The 27,258-nt window shown below is 37.8% G+C and overlaps 1 protein-coding gene across 1 annotated transcript in view; it reads right to left on the reverse strand.

The window, feature by feature from the left end:
* stt3b (STT3 oligosaccharyltransferase complex catalytic subunit B) overlaps positions 1-10,668 on the reverse strand; it is a 46,028-nt gene extending 35,360 nt beyond the window's left edge. The window contains exon 1 of the mRNA XM_087787705.1: positions 10,144-10,668. Coding sequence (XP_087643831.1) covers positions 10,144-10,409 — 266 coding nt within the window. The 5' untranslated portion in view covers positions 10,410-10,668. The remainder of the gene's footprint in view (positions 1-10,143) is intronic.
* Positions 10,669-27,258: the final 16,590 nt, after the last annotated feature.

A 27,258-nucleotide genomic window follows, 5' to 3' on the forward strand; every position in this document is an offset into this window, starting at 1 on the left:
TGGGTCGATTGGAAGGACAAATTGTGAGAAAGGAGAGATCCAACAGCCAGCAGCAGGGAGCAGTAACAAGAGCAGATGCCCACGGTTTAAAGGAACAAACATTAAAAAAGGGTGGCCAAAGGCTGATGACCCAGCAGTAGGCACAAGGGCAGCCAGTGAGTTGCATCAGGTGGAGATACCACAAGCTAACTGCACCCATGACTTCATATTACCCCTTACTAAATACTGTCTTACTACTAATAAAATATGTACAACACAATTATCATAATGATGTTTCAATGAAAGGATTTTTTTAAATTAAAAACATTGAAGTTAGCATGTATGTTGGCAATCATCTATTCATGAAATTATCAAATAAACGGTCGTAAAATAAAAGAAACTTTGTTCTGATCTCGAAGAATATTGGAACCCTGTTGAAGTAAGACAAACTGTTAATCTTGCATGCACCCACACCAATGCAGTTAACCGTTATTCTTTCAGAGGACAAGGCATTGTCACAGTGATCTAACCGTACCAAATAAAAGAGGTTGTGAGATTCACAAGTGTAAAGCTTATGCAACATGACATCCGTAAGGCAGCTCAAACAGAATAAAGCATTTGTTCCAAGCCAACCCTTTGGCTTAACAAAAAACAACAAATCGACCGTCTTACGTCTCTTCAAGCACACCAAATCAGCTTGACAAAAAATGTGGACAGTGAATGCAAAAAGGGTCTGAGTGTAACAATTAAGTGGGTCAATGCAGCCCCACCTTAGGGAAATGTGGAATAACCCATCAGGAAAAAGTGCCTGGAATGTAAAAGTACTCTAGCAGAAAACATTCAATTTAATTGGTGCTGCAGGAGAACAGGGTAATTTATAACCATATCAAAAAAAAAAAAGCATTTCAGTTGATATAGTTTTCATGCATCTTATCAATTTCATAGTAATTGAGGTAGAATCAGAGGTGTTAAGAATCGCTCGATAACAATCACATGAAAGATATTAAAAAGATGTAAACAATGCCTTGAGAAACAGTAATGGAATCAGGAAAACTGATACCACTTTACCATTGCTAAGAAACAAAGTTGCACTTAAGGTGGCAAACCTGTTACAAATCTCTTGACGTGGGCCTGCTGCCCTATCAGTGCGTGAACTGCAAAATGTATCCACCTTAAATTAGATTGAAATTTAAATATGAGCCTTCAGATCAAGGTTGGTTTATGGGTTTTAGTAATGGCCATAATACATGAAAGTGGCAGTGAAATTATCTGGCATCACTGCTTTCCTACTTGCCCTGTGATTGCAGGACAGTTGCACTGAAGTTATGAAAGTGCATTGAGTGGTAATAAGTACATTTTAATACCACTTCTCTTCATGCCAGCCGGCCTATTTTCACTGTAAAATATGCCCCTCAAGAGAAGATTACCAATACAATTTGAATGGTTGCCAAGGGCAAGACACTGCATTCTGGATGAAGAGTGCCTTAAGCATCAAGTGAGTAATGGCAACTTATAAGACTTTTTATAGCAGATGGATTGCTTTGTGCCAATTGCACCCATATCTGCATATGCAAAGAAGTACACTCATCTCAGTACAAAAATGATTGTCTCATTTAGTGTTGGAGGCTTTTTCTGGATAAGTAGTTAGTCGGTTTAGTTGACAACTAAGACGATTTGACAAGTACTACAAACCATTAATATACTGAAAGTGTATTCCAGCTGTCCCTGTGCCCTGCTTGAGAGCACAAAGTTCGTCCATCTGCTACATTGATATGGCATCCAAGTAGGCTTCATATAGCCATCATGATAATAACGACTCAAGTGAACATTGGCAACATCTTTACCTTTTTAAATTGAAAATGACACACTTGGCAGTTTAACAAACAAATCCACTTTCGCTATATGAGGCAGCAGCACAGTGTTTGAAACCATTACAGTGCCTGTCAACAACACATTTATCATTGCTCTAAACACTAGTCTTATTTTAAGATAACTGCACTACTAAAAAAAAAAAATTCAACATTCTGCCATTTGAAAATATAAATATAATTTCCCACTTTCCACAAAATAAGTAGCACTTTGTAATCCATTACCAAGTTTATTATACAAAAGGGAAAGTTAAAAATGAAATTAAAAGAAGGAAAGCAGGGCAAGCATCTCACAAATTAGTAAATAAGCAATCAAGGACACCAACTCTAGAAGGTAACTTTGAAAATCCTTGCTGAATGGATCAACGTTTGCATCTTACAAAAAGTGGGCTTGAAAAGGTCAGTTTGAGATTTAATTGCTATCCCAGCTTTGATATCTGCTGTAAGAGAATTATAAATACCTGAGAAATCTGTTAAATCTTTATTTGAATGAAATAAATATTAAAGCAAGGGCTAATTTAAGTACGATAAAGTATTTTAGTAAGTTTGTTGTTTTTTACTTTGTCTCAGAAACCAAAACATTGTTAACTAAACTTTGCGGGGCAGACCATACCATCAGAATATATTTATTGAAAAAAAAACACCCACTATTTAAGTGGAACTCAAATTCCTCTTGAAAACCTGACAGTCGACAATAATTACAAAACATACAAATAAAATTAACCGTCAAGTTCTGTGTAAAACTTTTGTTACTTTTGTATGTTTACTATGATTAAAATTTGATAAAATAGATGGAAAAATGTTTTGGAAAAATGCTCATAACGAATTATGGTTAAAAAATATATATATATTTATCAGTCCAGTTACCGATTTGTTGATGGAGATTAATCGATTCCCTCCATACCAATAAGAAAGCAGAGTGAAGACATGCACAAGACAAACAAACAATAAAATCTACTTGGCTCAATCACCAAAGCTTCCCTCATATTGGATGCTTGACAGGCATTAATTCCTTCTCTCTCTCCTCCTTCAACTACCCTTCCACTCTTCTTTTTGACGCCTCTCTGTATGCAGGTGCAGTCGCCCACAGAGCTCCATGTTGACTCTTGTCAATAAAAGGATAGGGATGTACCATAAGTGCACGGTCGTGCAGTTCTGCCTATTCCTTGTATACAACTTAACCACCCATTGAACCATCAACAATGAAGCGCACTGTTGTGAACAAAAGCAACAAAATACTGAGTAAAAGAAGAAACTACATGTTTATCGGTTTAAAAGTCTGTGTTGATACAGAATATATTTAAAAATAAAGAATTACCCTGAAAGGTTGTTTTTCTTTTCAAAGAAATATAATAAGTTCGTTTCTTGCGTTCATATTAAAATGTCAGATGCGATTCATTTATGAAACTGAAGATACAGTTTTTCCTTAAAGGGCAAATAATGTGTTGATTTGAGGGTCTCTTGAATTAATCTTGGACTTGTTTTGTACTCATCAGTACGTGTCCGTTTGTACAAAACTATCTTTTAATTGAAATATTTACATTAGAAACTGGAAACACCGTTTACCCAAACCACACCCACTCTGCCGGGAATTTTTTCAAACTTCTAGCTTTTTCATTCCTGGAAGACTCCACCTCCGAGAGGATCATTGTATAAACAAAGTGGGCATAGTTAAAGCTGGCTGGAGGAGTAAAGCCAATTATTACATCATAATGGACTCCACTCTCTTAACCTCTTGTTCGCAGAGATTTTAAGTTTGGTTTTTTTTGTTGATAAAAACAAAGATTTCTTGTAGCAACAAATGGTTTACTTGGTAGGTTAATTAAAATGTATCCCATGTTGAAATTGGGACTGCACATAATGAGTATCAAAAGAGATCAAACATTCAGTGAAGAAATAAATAAACAGATAAAAGTAGAATTCAGTTTCAAAACCCAACATGAGTCAACATTAATTATGCCAATTAAAAACTGCCACAGCTGTTCCCAAAACAAATTCCCCACACACAGTCTTCTGTTTGGAGTAACGGCGTTCTGGAACAAGTACACAACAGAGTTGTGCCACCGCTCTGTGGGGAAACAAATTATCCAATTGTTTCACCATAACTTGTGGAGGGACATTTTTCACCACTATAAACATGTTGTGCAGGAATGTTGGGGATTTCACCAATCTCTCCACACATTGTGTCGTTCATCTCAGAAATTGTTACTCACAAATGAACATCTTCTGTGTTTGTAAGAGCAGCTGCAGGTTTTATAAAAAAAAGCTTCATCAACTCTTACTCATAAGCGTCTCTGTGGTTGAGGAACTCTCCACAAATTCTTATTAAGGTAATCATTTCTCTCATTAGCGCAGACCAAAAACACTGTGCATTGATGCATGAAGATAGCCACGTATAACTTTCACATTTTGTATTAATTCATGACGATTTAACCCTTGACATGGATGCCTTTGAGTACATGTGGTGCTTGAATAGAATACAGTATTTAATGATTTTTTTGCACTAGATTACACATTTTTTAAATCTCGTACTTGTTGCAATGACAATAAATGACTGAACTGAACAATGAGCCACGTGTCCCTTATGTAAGAATACATTACCAAGTTAAATGTATTGTTACACTTGAAGTATTGTCTTGGTCAATTCCAACACTGATTAGTGATGGAACAACAACCATCAACAGAGCCCTGACAACAAAGTATGTACAAGCAGACAACATCTGTGTCAACAGCACACCTCCACGCTGCATGACATCTGCAGATGTGCTATTGGGAACCGAGTCATGCATTTGGTTCTATCATTTGAATACATGAGATCTCAAAGGTTTCTGCCTTAAATTTTTTACAAATAATCAGACCGTTTCTGACAAGATTTATTTGAATATAAATAGACTACATAAATAAATCAGCTTAATAATTACTGGTCATGACAAAAAGAAACGTAAGCGACTGTTCCTCAAGTTATAGTATAATTTGTTTTGGTTAAAGCATTTACTTGTTCTGTCCACGATCATTGTAACTGAAATTCATATGAATCGCTTGTAAAATAAAACTGCGGATGCTTTTGGTAAAAAAAAAAAAAAAATACCACATGTAGAATTACAAAGCTGGTATTTATTCAAATAAAGTAGAGCTCAAATAAATGTTAACCAGCATTTTGTGAACAAAATCAAAATAGGAAAAAGAAAGTTAAATTGTAAACTGTTTCCCTTATAACCTGAAAATAAACGTAGGTGGTCTGTGAAGTTGACATGTTGGTGAAACAAAATACTTTTGGGGAATTTGGAACTAAGTGAACACAAAACCCCCAGAACTAAATAACAGTTTTGTAGAATAAAGTCAAATACAAGCCCTCTTTGAGTCTTCTCTGCTTTAAGTTAATTAGGTTTTGTGAATAATTGTAATTAAAAGAAGCAAACTCAGCATAATCATATATTAGAACAATATGACGTAAACAAATACAATAAACTAGTCTGTGAGTGAGGCAGTTGAAAGCAAAAAGCATGTCTGGAGGACTTTCATTCATGATCACGGTTTTAAACCACAATAACACTCAATAATAATTTTAGTAGTGACAGATCCATCTATCTAGTGTTTAATCCCGTCCTTCACGTCTATAACACATGGTGCTGGATTTATTGAATGATAAGGGGTTTTCTGTCGCAATCGTTAAACTTTGATCATCATTTGATCCGTGATTAACACGATTTAAAAGTAGGTTAGTAAAGCGTTTAAAGTTATATCTTTTTTTGTCATCTTTGATGTCCTGTATACCAGGACGCTGAAGTCACACAGAACTCCACACTTTGAGCCTTTATTTAACCAGTATTGAACACAAACCATATATAGAACAGAAGCAGATTCCAACGATGAAGTCAACATTCACACGCTAACAAGAACGTTGGTTATTGTTGCCTTTTATGCGGTCAACTGGAAGTTTCCCTCATCCCTTCAGAACAGTAAAGTTAACCGTTTCATTTCATCTTTCTTGTTTCTTCGATCAGCTCATTCTTTGTCATGATGCTCCTCTAGATACTTATTAAAGTTAGTGGTGTTGAATCTTGTAGCTCGATTTCTCCTTCGAACATCTGCTCAGATCTTCCCTGCAGCAGAGCGGCTGCTGTGAATTGCTGCTTGTCAGGCACCGCCGTGTGACGTCAGTGCAAATAAAGCGTTATTAAACTGCTTGGATCGGAGCCATTTCTATCGATACCCATTCTGAGTTAGAGGGGCTGGATCGGACCCTTTGCCCAATCCTTATATCGGATCGGTGCATCACTACTCTTTTTGTTTTTCTTAAATTGTACTTTATTAAATTAATATCATTTATTTAATTAACCTTTGTATTCAATACATATTTTTCATTTTTATATTCTGTACTGCCACCACAAAAAATTCCAGTGTTGTGTTTACAATGCTGGCAAGTTTCCCAACAAAATCTTCTCTGCACTTTATAACTAAAGACCATGGTGATTAATTTAACCATGAAAATAAGGTAAACATCACCTTTAATGTGTAATTACCACCCTGTAAACCAACCTTGGATCATTTTTCTTTAACTTTTCTGATCCTGGATATACTTCGAACCTACCTGAAGAAAAACACTATTTATTAATCGTTATCCATGTCCTTCCTCTCTATAAAGGGTCTTGGAATTTTATTCAAGCTGTGTCACAAAGGTCATTATTTTATGTAAATGTATCACCTTATTACCTTGAATATAGTGGGTTAACCTGTTTCATATGCATACATTTCAAAAACCATAACAATTCCGAGAAACTTTCTGGGTGGATGAAAATGATCAACACTTTCTTGGCCCATGTTGTGACCAGTGAGGCCTAAGTAAAAGCAGACAGAATCTACAAATCACTCTGAACACAGAGTATAATTACAAGAAAAAATCTGCCTTCTATTTCCGCCCAAAGCTGCAAATTAGCACATACAGGAGGTGAAGACATGCTGGCACCGTATACGAAGAACACCTAGGTAGGGAATACACCTCAAATACAATCGTTCGTGAGAGGAAAGGTTTGTCATTGTTTGCAGCACAGACCTCTGCAAATTGGATATGAATCCAAAAGTATTTTTCCATGAGCGTGCAGTCAAGGCTTGTGAGGTTACAACTTTACAAAAGCCTCTTGTTTGGTCTGACAGTTAAGAAAGAGAAATGGAAGATTAAATAAAAGGGATTAAGTTTGTCTATCTATCTATCTAAACAAGCGAGTCTTTGCTTTTGGACATTTCCTTTTTTCTTGAGCAAAGATAAAGTCAAAATAGACTTACTGCTTAAAAGGCTTCCGTCCAACCATTAAATATGATGGAATCATCTACATTACTATAAGGAAAATGGATAAATACAGGTTCTATAAACATGCATCATGAAGAGGGCTAAAGGGAAAATGTGTGTATTTTTGTATTGCGACTGGAAAGGCATCGAGAAAAATTCAATACAAGGTAAATTCTAAAGATATATAATGTATAATATGTTTTATTCAACAGCACATTTTAAAGCTCCCAAGTTTGCTTTACAGCAAGCTCCTATTAGATGTAAAGAAAAACAACATAATTAGTTGCAAACTGTACAATAGAGTGCATATCCAACATCACTTCTTACATAAATAAAGTATACCCTTGTATGTGATCAAGAATCTGAAGGGAGCACAACCTGTAAACTTAGCCTGGGAAACCTGGGTGTTGTCTTAAACAAAGACATGTCTCTAGTACAACACTGCAAAAAAACTGACAAACTGAGAAAAATCTAAATTTAGGAAAATGGTGTCCATTCCAGGTTTATAATCCAGGAGTTTGTGTCTTCTCATTTAGAATATGTTGTCTTGGCAATTAAGATTTTTTTGATTTTTTTTATTTGTATGCATTTTTAACTGCGTATTACTTTTGATTTTTCAAGCACTTTGTGACCATGGTCTAGAAAGGCGCTTTCTAAATAACTGTAATTTATTTACTTACATACTGCAATATGTTAGACGAGCCTTACTGCTTTGTTCAATAATTTATTTTTCATTGTTTTTTTTTAATATAAAATATATATGCAATTAAAGATTACTTCATGTTAACAGTTATTGGAGTAATAGGAAAAAACTAACCCTGATATTGAAGTCCTTCTATCCATAATAATGACGTTGCACTATTTTTAAGTTGTTAGCCAACAAGTGGTTGCAAGAGCAAAGCCAATGATGAAGCAACAATGGGCTTCACTCCTCCTCTAGCCAGCTTTTATCACACCCACTTTGATGTACAATCAGTCCCTCAAAAAAGATCCCCATATTTCAATGAAAAGAGAGTTTTGTACAAACAGAAACTGATGAGTACAATAGAGGTCGCCGGTCCATTCAAGAGACACTAAAACGAAAACCAGCTGGGTAACAAGGTTTAGAACAAACAAAAAACTCTAGTCAATATAAAAGCACTGTTTGACTTTGTATGCATTATATAGAATGTTAGGGAGATATACAATAGCTTACCATTAAAGTAATATTTGAACGGGGGATGAAGGCCTCTTACATTTGAATTCTATAAACAGTAATTGGGAGGAGTCAAAACAATGTGCACATCAAGGTCATAAGATTCAAATATGTGGAAGGATAGGAAGAGTACACTTCCACCAAGTAAACATGTAATAATTATCTGTGCACTGTTTAGAGAAACCTAAAGTGGACTCATTGCCCAAGGGTTAGGAGAAAAATCCCAAACGGAAATGCATGACAGTACAGGCAATGGTAATGGAAAGTCTTGTGAATTGTAATTACCTGCAGCTGAAGGCAATGCAATGTTAAATAAACTACAAATATTAGGATATAATTGCGCATTGCTGTGACCCGTTTGGCACCAGTGGTCCAACTGAGATAGATCAACTCTGCTGCGGATTTATGGAGACTAGAAATGAGAAGATCTGATGATTCTTTTTTGAACAGGGAGTGGTAATACAGGAAAGATGAAAATATTTGCCTCACTACCGCAGTTCAGTGAAATTGGAACTTTGTGACGCTGCATGTACCTTGACCTTGATTGTCAATTATTTCTCAAGTGCATTCATTAGTTTAGAAAGAAGGTTATATATATATATATATATATATATATATAACAAAAAGACTAGCAGAAATCAAAGGATTAAGGGGAAACATCAACATACAATGGCTGTTCTTTCACTGAAATATACAAGAAAAATGTTGGACTTAACTGTTGTAAACTTGAAAACCGTGTTAAATAGTGACAGTGACCCATTAAGATATTCTTTGTTTTGACTTGTGTACAACACTTTGTTGCTTTTCTTTTAATTGATGATTATTTACTAGAAAAGAACAACATGGATTTCAACTGCTAACCAGTAAAGCATTATTATTATTCTGAAATCATTAAAAGAAAAAAACCCATTAAGTGTAATTAAAAACACTAAATTATAAAATTAAAGATATGACAGTGCAAGTTAATATATATAGCATATATAGCAGACCACTATAGCAACATCACAACGATAATGGTAATAGAGGCAGTATTACACGACCCTGCTCAGCCTTAAGATGTTCACAACATGTAAGGGTCATTTCGAAGTGCAAATTCCAATCGCTTAACTTCCAGCTCTGTCGAAATTGTCCATCTACTCGCCCTAGCAGTGACCCCCTTTGCTACAAACTCACACTTCAATCGACCCCACCTGTCACTGTGAAAAAGATGCAGAAGCTGTCCTTCAAATGTAATATAATATTGCACCAGACGAGGTGCTTGAACGCCACGGAAGGGGGGCTGCCCATGTGACACCGATACACGCACACACTTCCGGGTTTCACAACGCTTTACGGTTGTATGAAATATTTAGGTGTAATTCATAGATAAATATATCATCTGAATAGACAATTGACTGACTGCACATGACCAGACACAAATCGAAATATTCTATATAAAAGAACCGGAGAACATGAAAAGTTGTAAAAAAAAAAACTGTAATTCATTCATTCATTCATTCATTCATTGCGGATCGAGCAACGTTGAGGTGAAATTAAAACGAGAATGACTAGTTTATAGAGACCGTGAAGGTCCTTCACACGAGTCCGTCCAGTGACCCGGTGTCCACCCGGAGGACGCCCGGCTGGAGGAGCTGCTATGACAGGCTATGGTAACGCTGTCAACCTGCCAGTGCTAGTAAGTTTCCACGCCACCGAGACGGACAAAAACGACCAGAATGTCGACCCCAGGGTGAGGGAACGATCCTCAAGTCGAGCCCGGGCTTCCATTCATGACTCCAAAGAGAACGCGGGGGTCTTCAGCTAGCTTTACTCACCATGGATCGAACTCGTGGATGATGCTCTCGAACCGGATCACGGCGAAAAGTCTGGAGCTGAAGCCAGCCAGGCAGGCCAGGAAAAGAATGCTGAAGGAGAGCAGAGACTGCCACCCCGCCGGCTGTGTCAGTCCACCCGACAGGCCTCCTTTGCCGCCTGCTCCTCCTCCACTAGAGGCGCCGGGTCGGCTGTTCCCGTGCGCCGCGCTGCCCGCATTACTGGAAGCTTTGTGTTTGCCGTCGATGGCCGTGTGGTGCTCCGCCATTGCTGCGTGCCGTGTGGGTTAGGTTTGCTTGAGCGTCCCTCCGGCCACCACGCTCCTCGAGCTCCTTCCGCCCCGTGCTTGGTTAGCGTCCGCTTTTCCGGTGTTTTCTCTAACCCCAAGCTCCGGCTGCGTCTATATTTGCGCGTGAATATGCAACAGAATGGCTACCCCAGCAAGCAGCCGTCACATCCCGTGATGGATCCTCCTGCGCCACATACAAAGTCCGCAACAGTCCGCGACACGATTCAACACCGGCGTAAAGGGGTTGGGTCGAGGCGGGAGGGCGGGACTCCGACAGCGGCAGCGGCCAATCAGAAATGGACAAGTACGAGCAGACGGCGTTCTGTCACGTACGACCTATCAGAGAAAGCGTGATAAATTGACAGACAGGACGAGTGGCTAATGAAAATGTAACACACTATAATCTTAAATCGGTCTTTTATTTCATAAATGAGAGTTCTTACATCGCTTAGATCATCATTATGGTGTATTTTGCATTGAATTAATGCATGCTCACTTGTTTTTTAAGGTTGTCAGGTCATATTTATGAAGGGACCTTGACTCAACGAAAGAACCATGTTATTAAGTATTGCGTTATAAACCAAAGTGTAAGAACTCCAACCAGATACATGAAGTCACCTGAAGCCAGAGCTGCCTCAATGTGGACTGTAACCTAGACTTTAACCAAAGTAACTTGAATACACTCAAACTCGTGACTCTAATAAGGAAGTGGTTAGAAAACGAATGCATGAAACGATTAACATCCTCATTTGTTGTTTCTTTTTAAAAATGCAAAAGATATTCACACATATCTATAAATAGTACACACATACATGTATGTACCGTTATCGTGCATCATTGTGTGATTATACCTTTATTTAACGCCTTCAAGATAACAACTTCAACTTGATTATTATTATCTTTTACTATCGCTTGTTACTATTGGGAAGTTGGAGAAAAGAGGGATTGTGATTTATGAAAAATGTGTAACTTAAAATACAATACACATCAACACGAATTAAACTAAGGTCCGAATTGTTCCTTCTAATGTAGGTCATTACTATAACAATAGCATAATAATACATAATGGGATTAATGGAATTTATAATGACCTTTTAAAACATCATTTAACCCTGCCTACCAAATAGGAATAAAATAGCAGAACATGAATTATTATATAATATAAGGTAGCTTTTTATATTTGGAGAAGAGGATGAATTAATTCTAATTTTTTGGATATATATTTAAACCTACTGTTTTTCTTATACATGTTTTGAGAAGCTTGTGTTAGACATCAAGTATTAAAGACATTTAAAAATGATTGACAAGAAAACTCACGACACAATCCATCATATCTACACTCTGGCTTGGAAAACATCACGTCAATCATAGTTTAGATTTAAAGAGTTATTGGATTCCTGAGCCTTGTCAAGCTTTTATTACATGAACACAGAAAGGTGTCCATGGCAAGCCGGTAGAAGTATTCCCAGAACCAACACAAATGTGTTGACATGGGGTGAGTAATATTGTCTCGGAGCATGGATCTGTTGCCCTTGGACGTTCTCATCAAGATGACGCGAAGGGAAATAAAGATTGATGTGTCTCATCACTTTTTGTCCCCTACCAAAGACGAGATATGAGGAACCATCATTTTCTTCAATCTCACATCATCTCTTCACTGAAACCGTATTCATGACAGCACAAAACAACCAACAACTTTGTATCATAGACAAAAATGTATTTCATGTTTTGAGAAAAATACACTTTGATTAAAAATATATCATGAAGTTTGTGAAGTGTGTTTGTTGGAAGTCAACAACCATTTATCCCGGGTAGTTATTCATCGAATAAGTTAGCAATGTGACTACTTTGCCAACACACTTCAAAAGCTTTAGTTAAAGTTATTCACTGTTTATATTTGGACCTTGTCGGCAGTATTTCCAAATGTATTGCGACACATTGCAGCCATGACGTTACAATCTTTCATCTGTGAGACAAATCAAATGTGATTTACGAGTGGGAGTGGACGGTCAGTACATTTACATAATTAAGAAATCAAGCAAAGACAAACTGGCTGATGCTATTTGTCCTCTTCAACAAAGACACCGCAGTGCAGTGAAGCAGACTGTTAATGACATTACAGTTATGGTTTTGAAACTCGTTCAAGTGTGTCATGAAGTGTAGATGACATTTAGGGGAGGAGGAAACCGAGATCCAGATCACAGACAGGAAGGAATTGATGACTAGCGTTACGATTTTTGAAGACAAACCGTATAGAAGAACACAGTGAAGCGAATGACCTGTAATCCAAAATAACAAACCGTCTGTTAAATCAACCAGAATATATGTTTGAGTCTACCTTTCCATTAGACGATCTGAACCCTGCTTGAAGATTGAGTCACACGGAGGAGCTGAACAGACACTTTTGTATCAGATAAGGTGTCGTAAATCCTACAATTCAAAGCCAAACGCTGCAAAGACGTCTGATGAAAAATTCATCATCTAAAGCTGTGGAACCTCCAGGCCGGGACCTAATACCTATCCATGAGGTATTTGAAAATGGGTCACAAAAGAAAAGGATCATTTATATAATTTCTTTTGTACTGGTTATTGATTATTACTGTCAGAAATGGGATTTTTTCAGAAGTAATATTAGCCTGTGACTCTTGCCTGTTTTGGTCAAGTTAACTGAAAAAACAAGTCTGTTAACAAGCTGTTTCATCATCATCTTGTATATATCTTTTTTATTCAAAACACATGGAAGTAATACCCACATTAAACCAGTCAATGGTGCAAAAATTTAAAGCGGTAAAGATATATATCAAAACATAAACCACAAGCAGATTCTAACCTTTGAATACAGATGGAAAATGCCAACCTTGGTCATAATCCTTCCGGTGACAGTAGAGGGTAAAGACTGAGCTATAGGCCGAGCCTGTCAGCTATGAAGCAGAAGTACGGATGAGAGAAAAATTACAGCCCAGTGTTTGAAAGAACAGACAAGGGTCATTTATGAAGTCATAAAGTTTGATTGAGGTTGACATACAGAGGTAAGTGACAAAAGTTAGTGAAGATATGAACTCTGTACAAGGGTTTTTAGTCCCACCTTCTGGTTTCATCCCAAAGTCCAAACACAGGGTTGATTCAATTGTGAGTATGTGAGTGTTTTTGTGTCTTTGTGTGTACTGTGACAGGCTGGTGACCTGTCCAGAGTGTCCCCTGCCTCTCACCATTAGTACTTGGAGAGGCTCCAGCCTCCCTTGACCTGATAAGGGAATGAGCTGTAGAGAAGGAAACAATGACTGTGGAGTAGAAAAGCTTTTCTAACCAGAAAAAATACATTTCAGACAACACTCTCTTCCAGTGGATAACAAATCACAATCAAATGATGTGGACCTGTTTATTTTCTTCTTATTAATAAAGAAAACTTTAATAAGGGTTTTCTGACAAGAGTCATATCAGCCATGAAAGCTTGTCAACACTGAGAGCCGGTTCCGGATACGATCCCTCAAGCATCAATCCCTGGAGCTTTGTGACATGAATATGTCCATATAACGCTTTTATTATTTATCATGCCGGCCTCACGCCACCTTCAATTACCCTTCACTTGCAGCACATGCATTCATGCTGTCGATGACCTTTCGACACAAACAGAAAGGCAGGCTGATAAGATGGATTCAATTGTATTCAATTGTATTTACTGTCAAAAGGCCAGCTGGAGATGAGACCCCGTTCAGCATTGTTCTCAGCTCTGCTGTCCTCTGTCTCAAGAGGACCACTTGAAGGTTCCAGAATGCTTTGCTCCCCTGTTATGCTTGCTCAATGAAGAGGGTGCATTTTGTTTGCCTTTCTGAGGTGTCTAAATTGTGCTTTATTGCCAAGGGAGAAAAAGCTCCAAACGCTGCCATATACAATCTTCCGCTCCTATCTGTTTCCTCCCCTTTGATGTGAGTGAGCGTGATAAAAGGATGGAGGTCATACAACTGATCAAGAGGATGTCAATCCTTTTTGCCGTTTTTAACACGAGCAGATCCTACACACAAAGACAGACAAATACACACATATACACACACACACACACACACACACACACAACTAGACAGACAAAAACACATACACGCACACAACAAATACACAGAAACACACTTATATAAAGATAAATACACACATACAGACATAAACACAAATAAATAGACAAACACAAACAGACACATATGCACACATAGACAGAAAAATACACAGACAGTGACACACACACACACACAAATAGACAGACAAATACACAGAAACTGACACACAGAAATATAAAGACAAATACACACATACAGACATACAGACACACACACAAATAAACACATACAGACAAATACACAGACACGCACAAATAGAGAGACAAATACACATATACAGACACAAACAATTAGTCAGACAAATACACAGACACTGACACACACAAATAGAGAGAAAAATACTCACATACAGATACACACACAAATACACAGACACTCACATAAACACACAGACAAATAGACACATACAGACACACACGCATGGACAGACAAATACAAAAACACTGACACACACTCATACAGATACACACACAAATACACACATACACATGACACATGCACAAATACAGGGATAAATACACACATACAGACACACACTAAAAATAGACAGACAACTACACACATACATATAGACACACACAGAAATAGAGAAACAAATACACACATACAGACACACACACAAATAGAAAGACAAAAACACAGACACTGACACACACAAATAGAGAGAAAAATATGCACATACAGATACACACACAAATAGACAGACACTCACACAGACAAATAGACACACGCATACACACATACATATGACATACACACAAATAGAGATACAAATACACACATACAGACACACACACAAATAGACAGACAAATACACAGACACGGACACACACAAATAGACAGACAAATACGCACATACAGATACACACACAAATACACAGACACTCACACAAACACACAGACAAAAAGACACATACAGACACACACGCATAGACAGACAAATACACAGACACTGACACACACTCATACAGATACACACACAAATACACACATACATATGACACACACACAAATACAGGGACAAATACACATACAGACACACACACACACAAATAGACAGACAAATACACACATACATAAAGACACACACACAAATAGAGAACAAATACACACATACAGACACACACACAAATAGAAAGACAAATACACAGACACTGACACACACAAATAGAGAGAAATGCTCATACAGATACACACACAAATACACAGACACTCACATAGACAAATAGACACACAAATACACACATACATATGACACACATACAAATACAGAGACAAATACACACATACAGACACACTAACACAAATAGACAGACAAATACAAACATACATTTAGACACACACAAAAATAGAAAAACAAATACACACATACAGACACACACACACAAATAGACAGACAAATATACAAACACACAAATAGACAGACAAATACACAGACACACACAAATAAACAGACACATACACAGTCAATGCTCAATGGTCCAACAGAGATTAGTAGAGCTCTGAATCATAATCTCAGGTCAGTTGTAACTGTGCTAGTTCCATCCTTCTTTGTTGTTGATGCAGTTGTGATCTACATTTTGGGAATAGAATATCTAATTGCAGAGTGGACTGTTGCTTGGGAACAGCAGCAACAAGCCCCAACATTCTTTGCTGTGCTGGTATAATCCAGCCCAAACTCTGATTTCTGGATTCTTTTCCCAGGCTTGTGTAACACCCTGGCCCGCTTATCCTGCTCTTTCTAGATTTGAGTTGGAAACAGAGGGATCATCTGAGATTTGGATTACAAACGTGTTCAGCAAAGATCTTAACTTGTGATGAAACACATCACTAAGGCTGGAAATGTAATTTTGAAATAAAAGAAGGTTGTTAAGGTATAACATACTGGAGTATATAGTCGGATTTTCATCCTTTTAATAGTCTTTGAAGTCAGATGCACGTTAAGCCCAAAAGAGTTTCTCCAGAGAGCTGCTGGGCTCATTTTTAGTGATCTTGAGAGAAACATGAGAGGCTCAGAGTAGAGCAGCTTCTCCACCACATTGAGAGGAGTCAGTTGAGGTGGGTTGGGTATGGGATTAGGATGACATCTGGTGAGGTGTTGGGGTCACGTCTCTCAGCTGGCCCGGGAACATCTCAGGGTCCCCCAGGAATAGCTGGATGATGCAGCTGGAGAGAGGAAAGTCTAGGCCTCTCTGCGAAAGCTGCTGCCCCCGTGACCCAACCCCCGAAAAGATGAATAATATGAGAAGACAATCTAGTATTATAATATCTAGTATTTTTTCTTTGATAGAAATGTTTTTTTCTGGTGCTTCCGTACACTAAATAAAGTTACATTTTGATACAACAATGTAAACATATACATATAAGTGCAATTTTAAACAAGAGTAGCCTTAGTTTTTCTTTTTTAAATTGTACTGTGAAATTGTATTTTTGAACGCACTATATTTTTTGATAAATTTAATGAGTAGTTCGACTGTGGGCAAGTTGTCATTGTGACAGTCTTTGTTGCAGAAAAATCATTTCTGTGAGGAATTTTTCTATTGAGAATTCCAAAATGTGTAACCAATACCTCAAAAACCATCGTTCAACAATGGTTGCAGATAAATAGAAGACCATAACAGCAGCTGAAAAATACTGATGAGACACGCTTCCATAAATACAGGATGTGCTGGTTTGAACGACACACATCACTGGACAATGCTAGATTGACAGTTGAAGATATAACATCCCCTTAAGCTACCGTCTTAAAGTAAACTTAGATGACTATACAAAGTTATCAGAGCTTCCCTACTTGAGGCAGCAACTCAAACGTTGCCTCAATTTTTATTTAATTCCACCATTAACCTCATACACTTTCCAACACACAACCTGCAAGCTTCTCTTCCTTTCATGTTTAATTAGATCTAAAGGCATCTTAAATAGCCTTAAGTGGCAATTACACTACACAGAAAAAATGTAGCTGTTCTCGCTTATGCCGGCTCACGGGGTCAGTGTAGTTTACCAAACCTTGATTTCCTCCTTACTCATGTTCAATGTGGTCCAGTGATGATAAGCTGGTACCTCGGGATCACCCTCAGCTGCTCCACGATCATTAAGAGATTCACCAAGACTTTGAATAAACCACTTAGCTTCCCAGTGAGGCTCTACTATAATAGAGGGTCCGTGTGTGTGTTTGTGCCTATGTGAGTATGCTTGACAAACTTGTTTGAAAATTAGCATGTTACTACTCGCTTCTCAGTTATGTTTTTTTTGATCAGGTTAAAAAAAGGAGACATAAGGGGGGAAGAAAAACCCAATGAAAATTCAAAAATCTTAATGAAATGAATATCCTTGTTTGATACATCTATATCTATAAATTTCACTTGAATAAGCTCTGTCTGGGCTCAAAATCTGGACTAAGCTTTATTTTTAGTTTTTGACCTTATTCGTCGGCAAAGGCCAAAAAGTAAGAAAACTGTTGGGCGGTAACTAATCCCTTATTACTACTGTTATAATAGCATGAATAGGCTCATTTTCCAAGGATGGTTTTAGGACCAATAGAACTCTGTAGCTAAACTATTTATAAATACAGGTCCTCCCACATTGTTGGCTTCCTTGTAGCACTTAGAAGGTTCTGCGTTTTCTCGATTCTGTAGCTATCACCCTTTTAATTCCACGCGAGCATGCTAAATTATTTTTCAGGTTTTTTTTTATCTTGTAAAAATCACCGGTCAATGCCGGGTACTTCAGCTAGTATTAAATATAAAATGAATTCCATAAAAACTAAAGCAGCATCTCCCAAAAAGCTCAAGCGGGAAGACAAGTCTTAAAGAGTCAGCTCAATGACAAAAACCTCTCCAGTATCCAGATACTATACTCAGCAGCGAAAAAGGCAGAGAGTCATAGAGCATCAGAGCCGCTACACAATATGAAACATCCATGACTCCATCACTAAATCAGGAGGATAATAAGAGATGAAGTGCTAAGTGAATGGCTTCGATTGCTGCTTTATTTCCCTTATTCATCTTAAGAGTCAACTTCGTGAGATCCAGCCTTGAAGGCAGGGGGATTGATTGAACAACGACTTTCACTCCAGAGTTTTATATCACCCACAATGCACTGCAGTGGTGCATGAAAAACAGATCCATGCAGCGGCAGTAATGGACCACCAAAGTATGTCTGTTTCCCATCAAAAAAGAAGAAAAATAATTAAAGGGAAGAAGCGTAAATCCATGATCCCTCGGGTCAAGTCAGTTCACCTGTAAGCACAGCTGCAGCTGCTCTGGAGTTAAGCCAATGTTCAATGTGAAACTTTCAAGTGTTCAAAACGTGTCTGATCACATGTTGCTTAGTCTGTCCATGAACTCCTCTTGACTCTCAAGTCTTTTCACTTGTTGTTTTCGATGTTTTGTTCCATGAATATTGCACTTCCAAGCAGCCTTGATTTCTTACACAGACTGGTTCCTTCCTCAGTTTGTGTTCGTAGAATGGATGGTTTTACTATTCATGTAAAATCATTGTTAAACCTGCATGGTAGTATTTGTTCATTTAGTCCTTTCAGCTATCTGACTTTGTAACATTCCATGTAGGGATTTATCTGGTTCCTTCTCATGGTCTTATCTTCTGAAACAAGCATGATCTCGTACCATCCTCATCCACCATCTCCTTCATCTGGCCATGACAATTCCAGTGGATCCAGAAACTTCTCTGTGATCCTGTCTTAATCCTGCTGCCCCCGATCTACACTCTTCTCTCCTCCTCCCTGTCCTTTTCTCTCCATCTTCCTGTCTTTCCTTTCACTCTGAGAACAAGACCCTTCACATTGAGTCTGGTTCTGCTTGAGGTTTCTGCCTGGTAAAAGCATTTTTCCCCCTCACCACTGTCACTAAATGCCAGCTTATGGTACTTACATGGAATTTAAATTTTAACTAAAATTGTACGGAACTTAGCACTTCATCTCTTAGTAAAATACTCATAAAAAATAACTATTCAAATAATGTCATGGACATATGTATTTACTCTGTCTTTGTATATAATGTATATGGAGAAGTGATAAATTGGTCATAAATAAAAGGTTGAATAAAGAGTAACATGTTTAATGATTAGAGAAACAAAAACGTTTTTTATTAAACAAATGTAAATGGTGGCAACAGAAAATATCTTCATAGTATTTCTAATTTAATTACGAGAAATATAACAATCAAGGATACTAAAATAAAATGCCTCTTCCGATAAATATTTGAACAAGTAGTTAATGTATTAATCATAGTTATATCGTGTAATTACGACCTGGATTGGTTTATTACGGAGCATATGAGTAATGTTGGGACATTAGAGGTCAGAGACCAGGTGCTCTCAGATACTTTCCTGCTCATCAGTGACACGCCATTTAAGTTCCATCATGCCTCATTTCTCCTGCAGTCAATATTGTATAAAGAGCAGTTACCTCCACGAGACGTGACCCAAATCCATCCTCCGCGTCACACTTGTAAGACGCTGCACGACGTGAACTGATGTTGACTTTGATGGACGCTGCGTTTAGGTGGGAGCGTCAGCCATGTTACCCTTCCGTAACCCTTGAGGGGCGTATTTAATGTCGTATCAAAAAATAAAACACCGCAGAAACACGATGGAGTCGTATGTAAGACTATGGTTTGATATCTCATCTGGAAGATCAGAGAGTCTTTGCTCAATTTACAAGATTGTATCTGTCTGGCAAAAGCAAACGTAGCACTCATCCGTCATTCTCTGCCAGCTTATGAAAAGTTGTTTCCCCAGAGCGCCGTGAGGCTCAGAGGCAACGGCAGCACTGATTGAAATTTTCCTTAGATGCCTTGATTATGACAATACTTTCATCACGGCTTCCTGACAGTCGGAATAAAAGACGTCGGCTTTGATAAAGAAGACGTTACAAGGATGTGGAATCATTCTGTCATTTGCAACACTTGTCCACTGTTGGCTCATAGAATGTTGAAGGATACAAGACATCTTTCTGTCCAACTGCAGGCCAGCTGTTCCAGCACTGCTTCCTCCTTTCAATAACATTAAATGCACTAAAATGATGAGAAAACAACATGGATAGCTACGAGGAAAGTGTAGACGTCCATTTAGCTACAAGCTATGTGTTAGCATCCATGTAGCTACCAGCTAAGTGTAGACCTTCAAGTAGCTACAAACTAAGTGCTAATGTAGGCATCAGGCTAAATGTAGGCATCCATTTAGCTTCAAGCTAACTTTAGGCGTCTACAAATCTAAGAGCTAAGTCTTGGGGTCCATGTAGCTATTAGGTAAGTCTTAGCATCCATGTAGCTACCAGATAATTGTAGGATTTCAAGTAGCTAGGAACTAAGTTTTGGCGTCCATGAAGCTCAGGCTAAATGTAGGCGTCCATTTAGGCAACAAGAGCCTGGTGAGCAGCTGAACCTGTAATCCAACATGTTATTTTGAGATGGATACATGCAAAGCAAAAAAAAACACATCCAAAAATAGATTAAATTACCTTTTTTTCCATGGTTTCTCCTGGTTACTTTCACCCAGTGGTTAATGCTCAAAAGATCTGTGTGTGTGTGTACTGAGCTTTGCACATCTAATTATTTCAGATAAACATTTGTTGCTTCCAATCAGCGCATCGTTTTTTCTTTTTAAACAATATTTGGACTTGAACGTCGAAACTGATATACAATAGGCGGTAATGAGGAAGTGACGTATGTCGTGAAGAAGTTTGTTGTTTATATTTATTACGGAGAGTGTATTCCTACCATCCCTACAAACTTCGAAAGTGAAAATAAAAATCACTTAAAACACCTCAAGTCACGGTATATGAGTCATTCAACTAGATTTAAGTTGATGTATCATCACAAGTATTTTAACTGCCATCACGTGAGCACGCAGTCCGCAAACAACTGCACTGAAGAAATCTTGCGCGTCTATTGCTAAGCTTACGGTAAGACACTGAAAGCTACCAAATAGCTTGAGACAACTTGAAAATTGTTTTTTTTCACACAAAAAATAATGTTTTATGTTGTTTTTATTCAACCTGATACAATCCTGTTCGATTTTCTTTGGACTAAATGATTATATAATTTCTTTATATTCATTATGTTTCCATTTATTTATTTTAACCAACAATACGAATTAATTAATTAAAATTGTGTTAATAACGCTATAGCGGAAATGTATCTTAAACCTTAATGGGGTAAATTTAAAGGTTATATCATTATAATCTGTCAATAACTACACATTTATTTTAAATATCATCTAATGAAACTTTAAAAAAGAAATTCTACTGGATTATGATTCATGAAGACCTTGACTACTATCCTAAATTTGGAGAGATTTTACTGTAGAAATTTGAAATAATGTTCATTAAATACAGTCATTAATGACGACATTTTAAAAATTAAAATAAAAAAAGATCCTTAAAATCTTAGTGAAAAATTCCACTGGATTATGATTCATGAAGACCTTGACTACTATCCTTGAACATTTGGAGAAATGTTACTGTAGAAATTTGATTTAAAAAAACATGTTTTACCATGGGCACAAAAAACAAGGCACACAGAGAAGAGATTGATGAGAGCACAGTCCAGGTTTATTGTATTTGCCAAGCCATAACCAGGAGGTTATGGTACAATGTTCCATTTGTTATGACTGGTACCATCCTTCCTGTGCCAACATACCCATGACCAGGGCCATGAAGAAGTTTGGGTTTGTTCACGGTGTTAAAGACTAGTATCTGTTGTCAGTAAAGGACTTGGACACCAATTTTTGCGTCAAAAATTAATGGATTTTAACTGACATGATGTTAATAATTTGAAGGCACTCCTTTTTTTTATCAAATTTAAATGACATTAATGATCATTTATTTCAAATTTCTGCAGTAAAATTTCTCCAGATTTACCAGGATAGTAGTCAAGGTCTTCATGAATAATAATCCAGTGGAATTTTTCACTAAGCTTTTAATGATTTGTTTTCATTTTCATTTTTTAAATATCGTAATTAACACATAATGACTATATTTAATGATTCACAGTAAAATCTCTCCAAATTTACCAGGATAGTAGTAAAGGTCTAAATGTGTAGTTATTGAAAGATTATATAATGATATCACTTTCAAATTGACCTCAAAAACAGAGTTTAGATACATTTTCCACTATATCTGTATTAACACAATTGTTGTTCGTTAAAATAAATAAATACATAAAATGATAAATATAAATAAATGTTTTAAATATTTACTCCACAGAGAGTGGAACAGGATTGCATAAGGTTGAATAAAAACAACATAAAACATTATTACTGTTACTTTATTGCAATTTTCAAGTGGACTATATGTATCAGGTAGCTTTCAGCGTCTTTACCGTTAGCTTAGCAATAGACACGCAAGGTTTTTTTAGTGTGGGCTGACTTGACGGTCACTAGCGGACTGCGGGCTCACGTGATGGCAGTGTATTTTAGTACAAAAATATAAAGTACCAAAAACTACCCAGTGCTGCTTTAATATATTGAACACACATCCAGACATGCTTATAAAAGGAGGACGTTGATGTACAAACAAACACAAACTGCATCTGACTGACTAAACATGTGATTTTCAAAAGTGGCTAATACTGTCAAGCATCAGTGATTTAAAAACATTTTTTATTTACTCAAGTGCTTGAATATGTGGCAAGAAAACAAAAGCTAAGCTTTTCCCAGATATCCAAGGTCACGGGAGCGTCTCCTGGCTTCTTCTGGCGAGTTGCTCAGTCACACCAGGTCTGGCAAAATTTCACAATTCTCTTCTCCGGGTGATTCAGACATACAATTTGAAGAGATTTTTTTTTTTAGTTTATAGACCGAAGCAACACATGACACATAGACAGTGACAACGCTCGGTCTTACTCGCACCTTATTAGATCAAGAGCTGCTGCAATGACTCAGTGACTCGAGAAGACGTTGTTGTAGGTGATAAAGTCACGGCTGTGTCAATGAAGACAAAACAAAAACACAACCAAGAGATAAGCAAATAGATCTACAGCCTCTTGACATGAACTGGATCAGGAGTGTCAATCATACATAAGAGCCAAAAATCTTTTTAACATTCTAATAAAATGTATGTTTACATTACAGGAAGTATGAATCAGATTTTGAAATTGCATTTTCATCTTAGTCAAAAATGTTTTGTGAAATGAGCAATCGTTAAATAACATTAAACTATACTTAAATGAAACTTTCATGACATGATAGTTATTATGGTTCCTTCCATATCATTTGCTTTATTTTTATTTGATATCATATTTACGGTATCTTTTAGACACGACTGCTTAAGCGCTTATTATGTAAATGATTATGACTGTGATTCAAGTACTGACTCGGCTATTTAGGAGTAAGAAGCAACAAATGAGCGTAGAAAGAATCTCGATGCAGAGACAAAGAGACTAAACGTGACGTTGGCGTGGGTCGCTCTTTGTTCTCCAGCTGATAAGCTCTTGTTTGCATTCATAGTCTGTCGCATGTTTTCCAGCCTAGATTTACAGAGTTTGACCCACATTTATTAGGAATTCTGAATTGCCAAAGTAGTTCAGTAATCACTAACTGAAAACTAAAATATTTGAGGTCAAGTGACACCACAATAACTGATAGCAGCTGATATATATATATATATATTATGTATATCATGTTAAATTATGACTTGAGTTTTCAAGTGAGTATACTCTATATACAAGCTTTAACATACTGTTCTTGCTAGTTTTGCTGTGTGTTTTAGGTTACACAAAGATAGAAATAATATTTATGTAAACTCCATCACCTAGTGATCTTGAACACTTGGAAACATATAAGAGTAATGAGGGAGTAATGAGCAACATTACTAGAGTGACAGTGTGGCTCAAACTAACTATGAAGTTGAGTCCAAGTTCTTTAGATTTTAATAGGATATATGTGGTAAATGTACTCTAAATGTACTAGCTAGTCTAAATGCTAATAGATTCATATCACAGCTCCTTTACACCTGTCCCCCCCTGCCTTAGCATTCCTACTCTCATCTGAAATCATTACTGCATATAAGCCTCTCCTAGATTCTCATCTGTCACCAGGTTGTTCTACTCTGTTCATGTGAGACTTTCAAGGTTGTACCACCAGTCTGATCTGCCGGTACTGACATTTCCTGTCTAAGATCTGTCCTCCTCACCTGTCCCCTGCTAAAGTTACCTGCCCTGACCACATGCTCTGCCACAGCCTCTCTGACGTCTGCTCACTGGGCTTCAATTTCTCTGCCTGGCCTGCGTCTCAGTAAAAAAAAGGGGTCAGCCGGTAAAAGGGGGATTCTGAACACTTTAACAAAGATTGTCATTCCTGTCCAGTTCTTGTTGGAGTTCTGCTGGCCACCTTCATTGACTCCAAGGCTGACGTAAGCCTATTTGACAAAGAGCTCACTGTCCAGCTGGAAATTACCATTACCAGCCTGTGCTCTGGACGTTCATCTCTTGGGGGCGTCCCACATCTGACCACGCCCATCCACAACCACCATCAAACATGTCCAGGTCCACGTCCCGAGATCTCCTATCCTCCCTGGGATCCTTTGCTACCCCTTGTTCTGCTGTCATAGCTGCCACATTGACTGGACAACAAGGTCTATTCTGGGGTGAGATAACTTCCTGTCATTCGGAAAAGTAGTTTGAAGGCTTTAGAGGGCTGTGATCTTCTCTATGCTGCATTACCCCACACCTATCATCTGGTCCTGATCTGGGAGGCGGAGGAATGTAAGATGGCCATCAACATGCCCACATAGCACTATGAATATTTTGTCAACCCCTTCACCTGCCTTCACAGATCACCGTCTGCCGTGCTCTCATTGCAGTGGGACAGGATTCTGAGAGTACCTTGTCTTATCGTGGATGGCACCAGGGGAGCTCCAGTGCTAGCACCAGCCTTCTGGGTTTCCACGGCTGGTGGGGTCACCGATTCAGATCTGATCTTTTCCCCCGTCCTAATGTTGCTATGTTTGCTAGTGTAGCCAGCACTGCTGTCACGGTAAGATCAAATGAAAAGTAAAACATCCTTCTTTTCGCTGAATTGTTCTGTTTATTTCACGGTTACAATTTGACAATACTTCATTACAAGACCACAATCTCAGCTGCACCAAATGTGTCTCAAGGGTGTGAAATAATGAAGTGTTCTGGGAAACAACTTAGATTAATGGGTGAAATGGACCGTGGCACTAACTGGACCTGCGGCAGACACATTTGTCATCCCCAGCACTGCTTTACTGTGCCTAAAATGTTGTTTATGTCTCTCCAAGACAACTTCTATTGATGTGCGAGCTGTCGCCATGGCAACCAGAGTAGGAACGCTTAGTGCTTTGAGGAAAAAAAAGCTTTTGGCTTTGTATAATTGAGATCAGCGGATCAGTAACTGATCATTCATCCATTCAACTGATGCCTGGAGAGGTCGAGCAGGACAAGTGAGGAGAGAAGCGGTGCAGTAACTCACCAGAGTCAGCAGGAGTCCAACACAGGAGTATTTATCTGCTCTGGACAATAGAGCGACACCTCCCTCTACTGGCGAGAAGAAGGAATGCAACGAATAGACGGCACCTTGCACCATTTCGAGCAGATTCATTCACTGTCCGGGGTCAGGTGGGTATAACCCCCAGTCATCGCATCATCGATATTTCAGTTTTTTTGAGTTCAATAAAAAATAAGTTGATCTTAATGTGTGGTATTTTTTACCTGTACTTACAAACATTTCCAGTCAGAAAAAAACATTAAAAAAACAACTATACTCTGGTGGTGTCATCGTTTTGTGGTGTCTCCCTCTATTAAATCAGCGAGATACTTCAAGGCTGTGAGGTCAAAAGAACCACCATTGAGATATTTTTTATTCTAAAGTTTCATATAAATAATTATCTACGGTAATAATCAACTTCATGAGGTACAAAACAATTCTTTATCTCTAACTGTGATGAGATTTGTTGGTTCTAAAGTGACAGTCAGTCGTGGAGCTGCACCTCCAGAACTTGGGGTCTCCTTCAGTGTCAAACATGAGGCTGATGAGATAATCCAGGGCGAGAGTTGATGGTGTCCCCGAGTGGGCGTGAAGGTCGACTGTATGTTCCAAGTGGAATACAGAGATAAAACCTGCTGCTTTGCAAGGCAAATGTTGTTTCTATGGCAACTATTGTTGTTAAAGCCAGAGCAAGAATACAGCAACAAGGATGAGTTTGTTTATTTTAACTAAGTCGTACTGTGCTAAGAGGTAATACATGTTCGCTGTTGGTAACTAAGATCTAAAGTCCGGGGACCAGTACGGGTGCATTTGTTACCGGGCCACACAGAAAGAAAAAAACATTTCTGTTCTATTGCATTTTACTTTCTTTTTATAATAATGTTATTTTCTCAGATTTAACATAAGCCTGTCACTCTTGACACGTCAAGACGCTTGTTAAACTCAAGTTTACTCAAAAAATGAACCTGTAAACTAGTGACAAAAATGTTTTTTTTTTTTTAATTTAAAGGTCGGTCTGTGAATATAATGCCCACATTAAACCGGTCCGCGGTACCACAAATGTTGGGGACCCCTGACTTAGAAGACATACAACTCTTGATGGTTTCAATCACTAGACCTAGGGGCCAAATCTGGACAGTCTTTGAGATGAAACAATTAAGGTGACGTTCATGTTGATATAGTGACCTATGAAAATACTTTATCTTTAAAACAAAATGGGGAAAGAGACTGTTTAGATTACTATCAAAAAAAGA

The sequence above is a fragment of the Callionymus lyra genome, chromosome 3 (assembly GCF_982586985.1).
Source record: "Callionymus lyra chromosome 3, fCalLyr1.hap1.1, whole genome shotgun sequence".
NCBI classification, from domain to species: Eukaryota; Metazoa; Chordata; class Actinopteri; order Syngnathiformes; family Callionymidae; genus Callionymus; species Callionymus lyra.